Genomic DNA, 11,387 nt, shown 5'->3' on the forward strand with positions numbered 1-11,387 from the left:
AGAGACAAAAGGAGATGAAAGTTGCTATATTTGCATGTTGTGAGCAGTTGAACTAACTCCTAAACCTGAGTGGCTAGTTATTTATGAAGCTGGTGATCTCGAGAAGTCGAGCCAGTGCGAGATATTGCCATGGTTTTTTGTGAAGTATCAAGAAAAGCCCAGTCTTGCCACCTAGTCTTCTCCATTTACGCACTCTAAACCAAGTCCATTGTTCCAGCATCTCTTTCCAGATGCTGCAAATTAATAATACTGATTCAACTGCAGTTAGTTCATTTCAATGCAATGTACTTCATTAATTTAGTTTCAAAACTGCTAAGAAAGGAGCAAATCCCAATTTGATGGGACCACAGAAGGATAAACAAAACATGTATTCTGCTGACCATTGCCGGCACTCCTCAGGATTTCACGGCAGATTAGATAAACAAGAGCTTAAAGCAAAGGGTGTTTGAAAATTTTATATGAATCCATCGACTATTGACAATGATAAACAGTTTTTATTTTACGACATACAGGTAAATGTGAGAAACCTAGTGTGTACCTAGGGCAGATACAAGAACATTAAACTTGTCTATTAGGTATCAAAATCCCCTTCCCCAACAAAAAGAAGAAAGCAAAAAAGGTGAAGAGGAACAAAAGAAAGAATGGAAATCAGACTGGAACTTTCCCTGAACTGCCATATGGAAAGAAATCCAGACTTCAGCGACAACACTTAGTAAGCTCGCAAAAGAGAAACCATCACAAAGAAGGTCCAATTAGTAGGGAGACCAAGTCTTGTGTTCATTACATATAAAAATGGAACTATTTCTTGAGAATCTAAAATCTTTAAAACCAATGTATGCACCATTAGGAAGGTTCCTTCGTTCTAAACTTGATTGAAAAAAATTATTTGAAGAGATGCAAGTACAGTAGGAATAAGACAGAACCTTACTGCTTGGAAGCAAATAACAATATTTTGTGATAAAAAGGCAGTGGACCCAATTAATTAAGCATAATCTGGCATTACTTTCTTAAGGAACTTGATTGGCTGGGACTCTTCAGCGGCGATTTCATCGAAGGCGATGTAGTTTTGCTCCTTATTATAAACGTGACACATTGTCAATATGGTCTTCATTAATCTCCAGTTCCATGTAGCTTCATTCAGATACTGTTGCATCATGGAGAACATGGAGAATACACGTAAGGAAGCTGAAGAATATCTTATAGGCATGTACTTATAATAAGGAGGAGGAGGGCTTGTGGAAATCAGATGCTGCCCTTAAGGACCCTCCAGACCCCCCTCCAGTTATGTTCGACTAAAAATTTGAGAATTCCCTTGTGAGGTAAAATGGAAAGTATTGTTTTCGTCGTGGCTGCTGTATCATGGAAAGCACTTATAGAATCCATACCTTGCCCCAGTTCTCCTGCAAAGACTGATGGGCTGCCTGCAAGTTGTAGCTTGGTATCCGTGAAGAAATGTGATGGGGAATATGAACATTGATATTATGACAAAGGATTTCTATCCTGTCAAAGAAACAAAAGGACATATAAATTCCTCTGCAATGACAAGAAATGAAATCAAAACATTCCTCCAGGTGATACAATATAGTTAATTCAGGATCAAATTCCTAATTATGTGTTTCGACTAAACTCCCACCATAATTTATGTTTAAAAAGCATCAGCTAAACATGTGGTTGTCATTAACAAAATAGTTTCAGCATAGCATTTCGGCACTCCTGGTTTATGCTTATATCTTCAACAAATTAGTCAAGTGAGGTGGGAATACAAGCCATAAATACTTTTCAAGGCATGAGGATATGGATCAAAAGCTCTTCATCAATCAGTAGACAATTTCATAAATAACAATTCTCTTGAATAACATGCATAATCAACACAAATATCTAAGCAGGAGCAGCAATGTAATCACCATGTTGCCAATTCAAAGAATCACAAAGGATATATTTCTTTTACCATTTAGGATAATCACAGTGCACTGTCCCATTAAGCTGGGCCTGAGCTGCATTCCACTCATCTGAGTCTTTGAAAGGTATATGAGGAGCTGTGTGATGCACCATTGTGAAAGTGCTCATCTGCAAGTTTTGATGACACAAATTCAAAGTGCTATAAATCATCAAACATAAGGGTGGAAAGCACCAGGTTCTCTGTTAGAGAGAAGACAAATGAAATGTAGGATTTTATTTTTGTCTAGCCAAAATCCAGAACTTTGATGCAAAGTTAAGGATACTGAAGTCTCATCTCCTCTGGTTGACGTGAACCATGAAGGATTCTGTCAAGTTAAAATAATATTTCATGGTGAATTTTAAGCAACATATAAAAATATTAGATGATATTCACAGTACTTGGAAGGTCAGGGATTCCTTGAACAACATCCAGTATAAATAACTTCAAAAGGGTAAGAAGAAAGTCAATAAGATTGTCTATGGACACAACAGGCCAGTATTACAGCGTCTCTACCATGACTACCTGATGCAAATTTGTTTTCTAAAGAAAGAAATGTTCATAATACTGGCTTTCCATATCTTCAAGTTATAGATTCCAATTAAATTTTCACCTGTAAACCATATACCGGGTTAATCTAGTAACCACTGTTCAAAATGGTGCCTAAAACCAAAAAAGAGGTGAGAAAGTAAGTTACCCAAAAGTGATAACCCAACCATGGCATTAACCAAAAATTAATCCATCCAATGATCCCTGTCTTGTATATTATCAGCGGCCATCCAACAGCCATAAAAGCAAATACACAAGCCAAGCTTATCTTCACCCTGTGCACTTCACTTGGTCTGAACTTCTTCAAGTCAAAGTGCCAGATTAACCTAAATAATAGTATTTGACACATATGCACAAACATCAAATTTGCTTCTAAAAAGAAAGAATGGAAAAAATGGATAAGGTCCTAAGTTTCAAAACATATTAAATCTCTAGCCGTCAAGTACCAGTGAGCTATAGACATCCAAGGTCGAAATGGTCCATATCCGTATATGATTGCTTTCCTTAAGACTGGGCTTGAGTCAAATTCTTCTTTTACAACAGGATGCCAAGCTGTATCTTCTTGCAGCCTGGGATGAAAGCAGAAGAGGCAATAGAGGTAAAGAAGACTAGCAGAAAATCTATAAAATGAGAACTCAAATGCCCATAAACAAGCTCAACTTCCCCAGAAAAAAGAAGAAACAAAGAAACAATAACCAAGAAACAAGAGGAATAGGCAATAGCATAGATATACTTTATCTATATGCATATCTTACTGAAATATGTAATTTACTCTGTGCATGTGGATTGCAGAAAGAATTAAGAAAATTTTACTTTCTGTGGTAGATATAGAACCAGGGTAGTTACTTTAATGTCTGAGCATATGACCAGATACCGAGGTTTCAATTAAGGTTGTAGAAGAAAACAAATATCTCTAAAGGACATATAGATTCTTCCCAGGCATCTAGTTCAAATGGAAAAAACAGCCCGTGAGCGAACTGAAGTATGGATTCATTACCCAAATACTGAATGATTTTTCCTTCAAGTTGCATGTCCATTTACAGATTTCTCAAAAAACTAATGGTAGAGCCACAGAGTCTTCCTAAAATCTAATGTTGAAAAAGTCCACTAACCACCTTACAATGACAAAATTGCTGAAGTTTAGCTTTGTCCTACTCTCTGCAATGACCTAAAACAATCTATCCATACACTTGACCAGCACTCCCTTATACTCCTACAGCTCAGAGGCAAGAAATACTGGACTAAAAGACTACCTTAAAACAGAACGAAATTCATGTTGACAACGGACACTCAAAAGTTAAAAGAAAATGAAATTTCAGTCTTAAGTTGCAAAGCTTATGCAGGTGCACATGGGTAGCATTTCTGTTAAGTCTGTGTGTGCGCGCATTAATTGTTGACCTCAGTAAAAATAGCATATCTAAAAGAAGATATGTGAGAACAAAGAAATTGATTAGTTCAGTCCAAAGTGCATAGCTTCAGCATATGACATATATATGGGCAGCAAAGGGGGGAAAAACATGCAATGTGCACAACAATCAGTACTCAGAAAACACTCTTGTATCAAAGTAGTCTTTGTACCAGCCATCAAGATATATTTAGCTTCTTCAAAATATAAAGAAACAAATTCCGAAATACACTAAGTGGCTAGACAAAGACGCTGAAATTCTTACAAGGATGTCGGTTAATTGATCCTTTCAGAGTTATAAGTATGAGCAAAATAAAATTGAACTTAGAGGCAAAATAAACAATTCACAGGAATCTCATACAGACATGTTTGTTTTTGCATGATGCCTATCATGCTTAAAACGCCATGGCTCGTATGGGTAAATCAGTGGCAAGAAGGCCAGAGTTCCAATGATATCTTCCACTAGCTTGTTCTTCGAGAATGATTTGTGCGCACAATCATGTCCTATAACAAAGAACTTCACAATACAAGATAAGAAAGAAAATAATGCAAAAAAGTTGGTTTTGTGTACCATGAATGAAAATAAATCAAAAAAGCTTCTGCTATTCTGAAATAACTTGACGGGAAGGAAAACTTGACATGAAATCAATTTGATAATGCTCTTGGATTTGAGGTCCCCCAGGGGCCGCGGGGGGGAGGGGGGATGGTAAGAAATTTTTCATCAAATTGTTATTTTCCTTCCTTTCAAACTGTTAAAATATGGAAATAATAATGATAAATATACATGCAGAACTAACCCCAGTAACTGCAGTTCCCGTCCAAGCCCAAGCCAGGGGAAGTAGATACCATGGTGCTTTAGCAATCATGAAGAGTCCCAAGGCATAGGATATTGCAGATATCAAGACAGACTTCCATGCTTTTACATCATCTATCTCAAATACCTAAAAGTAAAATTTAATGGGAAGATTATCACTGTTTTTTCTTGGTAGTGTTACTGGAGCCCAAAACTGTAAAATTTTCACAGAAAACATACTACTATTTTAGAGCTCAACTCAATTTTCACAAATGCTTGGATCCTTGCATTCATCCAGAGTCGTGGAGCCACATAAAATAAGTTCAAACCTAGGTCATTAAGTAAGTTGGAGTAACATCCTTAAGCCTTAACAACATCTATGCCCAAGGCAAATAGTGCTATGCTGCCATATTGGCAGGCATAGTTGTTTAAACAAGATGCATTGTGCTAATTCTGTCATTTACAGCCAACTTCCAGCATCTTCTTCTGCATTTTTTTTTCACCTGCAGAGAGAGGGGGGGGGGGGCAGTGGCTAGAGGAGGAGCCAATCAGTCAAGTTTTTGTTCATTAACTATTTGATATTGTATTGCGTTCTCACTCATGTCTTGGTTGGAATTGATATAGATCCTAAAGTGAAGCTAAAATACTGTAAAAGACAAAAGTACAGACTGAAGTTGCATAAAAGTGCTCTCAGAATATGCTCCTTCACTGTTTCAAATATTCAAAGTTGAATAACTCCAACATATTACATATTTCCTAATCAGATCAAAGATCACATTCACATCCTAAAAAACATTCAGCAATGAGAGAAACGGCATCCAGTGCAACTATCCTGAAGGAGAATAATTTCATTCCTTATTAGGAATCAACAAAGCCAAGTTAAAACCAAAAAGTTGAGCTTAAAAATTTGGTTCTACGAATAGCAAATCAATGGAAATCTCACTGAACATATAGAACTCTTCTGAACATCAGAAAAACTATCACCTTTTTTGGGAGGGTTTCAATAATATCTTTCAGAGTGACATTATCTGGAAGTGGCTCTCCAATCTGTTGAAAACCATATCTTTCAGATAATTGTTTCCTATGCTCTCTTCTGTCTGCCGGAGATGGAGCTATTGGGACTGCCACAGCTTGTACAACCCTACTTTGTCTCAAAGATATTAAACATCTTTTCTGGTTGTTTCTTCCACGAAATATATCTTCCCACTTCAAATTAAATGTGCCTGCTCAGCATGATAAAAACTGTTATACAATTGACTAGAAAAGTGGATGAAGCATACCACACCTAAAATATCATAATTATCAATAGCCACTTACAGCAAATAAACAGAAGTTTCAGCTATTACTGAAGGTCACGTAATAGGAAAGCACAGCAACTTATAGAGTTTTCATATCATTGAACACAACTTACATCAAGTACCATGGCCTATATCTACATGTCACATTGCTCTGTAACAATTAAGAACGTGTATGTTTATCAGACGAGATATCTAGTAGTGAGATTGCATCCATGTAGAGTAATAAGATGGATTCCTTCAATTACTAAAGAAAGTAAATTAGCGATCGAGGAGTCACGATATAATTTGGCCCCCTATTCTCTCATTCATTCACACAGGCTTCACTATAACTATTACTTCATTATCAGTAAAGAGGAAAGCATTCCAAACCAAATAGAATAGGATCACCAACTTATAGTCTTCAACACCATTATCCAAACCACCCCCATGCAGGCATCACTGAACATTTGTAAACAGAAAAAGCATTGAGAATCTCAAACCAGCTATGAGACCCCGTGATCTGACCTACACCTCAAAGGCCCCAGCCAGAATTGCTTTCCCTTTCATTTTTTCCTTTTGTCATTCTCAGTACCTCAATATTCATCATCCAACAATTTCATCCTGTTAGGCCATTGAATCATTTCTAAAAATAGCTGTGTGGACTAATAAATCTCACTCTGACAGTTGCCAATTTTAAATAATATTTCAATCGCAACATTGAACTCCCATCTCAAAAATGTAATACACTGTGGCTTGATGAATTAACAATTAAATAAGCACTTCTCTCAAGCCACATCCTTCCCTCCTTGAGTGCTGCTAAAAAAAACCTCATCTTGATTCACAAGAACTCAATTGACAAGAATCACAAAGTTTATATTTACCAGGACAAGTAAGTGGGGACAATTTATGGTTCTGAATTGACCTCCTTTGTTGACCCTAATTATAGAAAAAGCAAAATAAAACCCATACATTAGTGTATCAACAACTAAAAAAACTATTGAACACGCAACAGGAAAAGAGAATATTGACCACAAGAAGGAAGCTGGAGCCTGCAAGTCTGCAAGCCATCAAGACTAGTGGAAACTGCTGGGTTTCTCTAGTTCAAGAAACCCAGTAGCCCTCCTAATCCAACTGCTTGTTTGCAACCCTTTACCCCTTTATCAATGTCCAAGTGGCCTGAAGAAGATAAAGGGGTAAGAGGGAGAGGGAAGACGACTGCAATTGGAGCTTGGCATAGACCAAAAAAGGGTCCCAAAAAAAGGGAGTGGCAGTTTATATCAAAACTAGGATGAGGTTAGCTCGTTCTTGTGGTACATGTGCAAGAAGACGCACAATCTCAAGTGTGCCCAGTGTGGACAGAATTGCCCGCTACCGCAACAGGTTATGGTCAATGACTCAATTGGCATGCATGTCTTTCTCATTTTTGTTTAGGAAAAAATTGAAGATAGAAGGCATGACTTTTTTGTTTGGTTAAAATAATTCTTTTCCCTATTAAACACGTTTTTGTTTATACTGAAAAAAGTTTTGATGCTTTGGGATGTTGTGGAATTTTTTGTCAAACATGGCGACTTGCAAGGATGGGTACTCTAGAATTTCGAATTATCACCCTCGAAATCAAATTAATAGAAAATCTTGGTCATTAATGTCAGACCACATCATATATTTGTGCTCATAGATCGTGTGTATCAATAGAAAATTTTCAGTTAAAACTGAGATGATTATTTCGTCCTTATAGCATTTTTTGGCACAGTTAAAATCTCATTATTCATAATTATGACAATTGATATACTCGGACAGTTTCAAAATGGCAGCATTGTATCATACATTAGTCATACGCCATTGGAAGAAATGAATATGGGCATCCGCATTTACCTATAATGCTCTGCTTATTGGCAATCATATGTAACTAATGTAAACGTTTAGTTCAGTGTAATTGTAAAGTAAGAAAGACTTTTGACCTTTTTAAGAGGAAAAAAGAAGTTACGCATCTATTTTCTCACACCTTTTCTTTATACATATGTATATATATGTTGTTCTCTTTATGTTGTGTTCGAGAACTGTTCCATGCGAAAATAATTTTAAAAGAGAGATGCACTCTGTTTTCTCTATCCTAATAAATTATTACTTACCATCTTGAGGAAAATAAGTAGATTTGAGGCTCTGGATTAAGGTAATTATTTTTACACTAATTAATATGCCTAACTTTCACTCAAGCTATCATATATACATACATACATATTAATAATTATTATTCTCTCTTACAGTTAGATATGTTTCTTAAATTAATAAGAAGGCTTTTTCTAAGGCATTCGTTAGTCAAACCCAGACCCCTGTTTTAAGTATTTAAGAATCAATTTTGTTTCGTGTAAAATATTTACAGAATATGTAAGGGACTATGCTAATAACACCTTTGTAAAATTTTAGTGGTCTTATGCTAATTAGTCAAAAGAAAAAATTAAGTATTAATCTCTCTAAAACTCTTGAAAATTTGGCTTCCTGTCTAATAAACTAATAAGTTGCGGTTAAATTCCTAACCGTTAGATAAACAGTCAAATTTTTCCCACTTACTGTTAGGATCTAAACGCAGCACAAACAACTAGAAATATCAAGTACACAACAATTTAATGACAAACAAACCACAAGTATGAAAGATAAAGAATACACAATATTTAACGTGATTCGTCTCCACCATCGAACCTACGTTCACGGAGAGAAATCCATTCTTTATTATGAGAGAAAAACCCTATACAAGAATATAATTTGAACCCAAGTCCAACCCATGTATACTATCTCTCATCTCTCAAGAACCCTCTCTCACCATCTATATATAAAGTTACATGCCGTCTCTTAGGTGTCCTTTTGTGTGTCTTTTGTATAATATGTCAATCCACATATTTATATGGAGTATTATCTGGTCAAATTTAAATAACAACAGGAAATTAGTGCTAATTTCTAAACTTATACAATAGAAAATAACTTCTAAATCCTAAACAAAATAAGAAATTTTTTGGCTATTATTTCAAGTAACTAATACCAATTAAAAAACTAGTTACTTCCACACAAAACAAGAAATCTAACTAAAAGAAATTAAATCAATTTCCTAACACTTACTTCTCACCACTGGATAGGATTCATTTTAAGAAAGATTACTGAAGAGTATCGCTGAACTTCTTCTACCTTTTCTTTGTGTTAGATTATTTTGGACTAAATTAGTGAGAACTTGGCTTTTGGTTCACCTGAAGAGCTTTCAGCCTGCTGCTGTACATGCTATTCCTCCTGCTTTATCTACTGGAGTAAGCAATGATGGTGATGCAAAATAATGGTAAGATTAAAGCACAAAAAAATATTGATATTTTTGAAATTTGTATTATGGTTTTTTAACTTAAAAAATGCTTTAACAATAGTGAACTAATGAAAAAAGGGACATTTAAAACTTTTGGCTATTTAAAAAGTTGGATTGTGATCTGAATCCATTGCCATTTTTTTTAAAAAAAAAATGCATTGCTACTTCAAAGAAAATATGGAGTGGTATTGATTAATGGGAGACTATATAATATATAGAGTTAATTATAGTTTGCACCTTTGAACTTGACCCTTTATAATATTTTGTCCTCCTGAACTTTAAATATGTACACTTTACTCTCTTCATTGACTAGTCAAATATTAATGATGAATTCAAGAAGGGGGATCATGTGTTGGTTAAACTTTACCAACACGGGCATGTTCGTGGTGTGTACAAGAGTCTAATGCGATTATATGAAGGACCGTTCACTATATTCAAAAAGATGGAAAACATGACGTACAAGGTACCCGAAATACTATCCCAACTCCATCCGATCTTTCATGTCAATTTGGTCAAACCATTTTATCAAGATCCGCATGATCCACCAAGAAACATGTCGACGAAAGCACTCGCGGGCATGAGGGACAAGTACGATAAAGTTGCTGAGTAAATCGTGGCCAACTGTATTATTCGGTACAAGAGTTGAGCACTATCAAAGAAGTACTTGACGCGATGGCATGGGCTATTGAAATTGGAAATACGCTAGGAATCAGCTGAAAAGTTGTGGCAATTCAAGAGCCTATACAGGCATATGAAATTAGTTAAGGCATCGAGGTGATATCTTGTTCGAGTGAGGGAGGATGACAAGGATTTCATTCTATCCATGCATGATCGTGCCTGTCCGGTCAGCCATGCATTATTGTATATAGTGTCCCAATAGAAAAATCAGGACCATTAGTAGATCCATACCTCAATCCTCCAAATAAGTGGCAAGCCATGGAGCCTTACCTAAGACATGGACGCTACATCAAACATTGTTAGAAGTATGTAACAAGGCCTAGAGACTTCCGAAACGTTCTAAGTTGTTTAAGAGTCTTGTAGAATGATTTAAAATTTTGTACATACGAGTTGCCTTGTATAAAAAGTGCTAGAGAGGGTTTAGTGTAGAATTCTTTAAAAACTTGTATAACTTTCTTGACTTGCCTATAAATAGGCAAAACCCCTTCATTTGTAACCATCTTGTGCAAATGTTTATAATTATAATATAAGTATTCCTTAACCTCCAATGTTTTTCTTCTTTGCTCTCTACCTTAGTTTCCGTATATTTCCGCACACTTAGATGTAAGGGTGAACCAACAAACCGTTTATAGTTTAGGTTTTGAACGATCACTAATGCCGCACGGCGTGTTGATTTATAGGAATTTAAATAACCTGTGACAATTGGTACTATACTTTTAATCGGAATATGAAACATCTTATTAGAAAAAACACAAAATCACATGATTTAAAAAATTTAAAAATAAAAGATGGTATAATACCAAAGAATTGAAAAATTATATTGCGAAAAAAAGAATTTAAAAATTCCTAAAACATCTACAAAAGTTTTTCATCGCTTATTTTTTTCCTTTAAATTGTAAACGGATTGGTTTTGATAATTTTCATTTACCTTGCAGCTTTCACAAGACTTTCACAAGTTAATAAGATGCTATTTGATAATTTCAGGCCACATTCGTACCTTGTTTTGTATTTTGTTTGAATTCTATGTTTTAAAAAATCTAAAAATTCTCTAAATATGTTTTTCAATATATTTTTATCTCATATAAAACACATTAAAAAGTATTGTAATAAAAAATATAAGCAAATGATTTTCATTCCAAATGCACTAATTAATTTTATTTTATTAAAAATATGTATTGCTATTAGCATTGAGATAATTACATTGAATTGCTTAGACTTTTTGTTTTTGTGAATTATCTCATTTATTTAAGTGCTAAAAAATCGAAATACGTAGTGTAATTTTGTTTAGATACATTTAACAACTAATAAAGAAATAAATATTTATTATGTGCATTTTAGAATTAGTTAGGGATATTTTGATCTTGAAAAATATAACTTTATTTTAGCCCGGTATAAAAGTTGATCAC

At 35.0% G+C, this 11,387-nt stretch overlaps 1 protein-coding gene across 1 annotated transcript; it reads right to left on the bottom strand.

The window, feature by feature from the left end:
• Positions 1-713: 713 nt before the first annotated feature.
• LOC113695065 (omega-6 fatty acid desaturase, chloroplastic) lies at positions 714-7,313 on the bottom strand. Its single transcript, XM_027214019.2, has 10 exons — positions 6,990-7,313; positions 6,842-6,896; positions 5,668-5,906; positions 4,688-4,831; positions 4,256-4,407; positions 2,932-3,054; positions 2,634-2,811; positions 1,949-2,067; positions 1,386-1,500; positions 714-1,144 (listed from the first exon to the last, which is right to left on the bottom strand). The coding sequence occupies exons 1-10, from the start codon at positions 7,026-7,028 to the stop codon at positions 983-985; spliced, it is 1,326 nt and encodes a 441-aa protein (XP_027069820.2). The 5' UTR covers positions 7,029-7,313; the 3' UTR covers positions 714-982.
• Positions 7,314-11,387: the final 4,074 nt, after the last annotated feature.

This window comes from Coffea arabica, chromosome 6e (assembly GCF_036785885.1).
Source record: "Coffea arabica cultivar ET-39 chromosome 6e, Coffea Arabica ET-39 HiFi, whole genome shotgun sequence".
Lineage (NCBI taxonomy): Eukaryota > Viridiplantae > Streptophyta > Magnoliopsida > Gentianales > Rubiaceae > Coffea > Coffea arabica.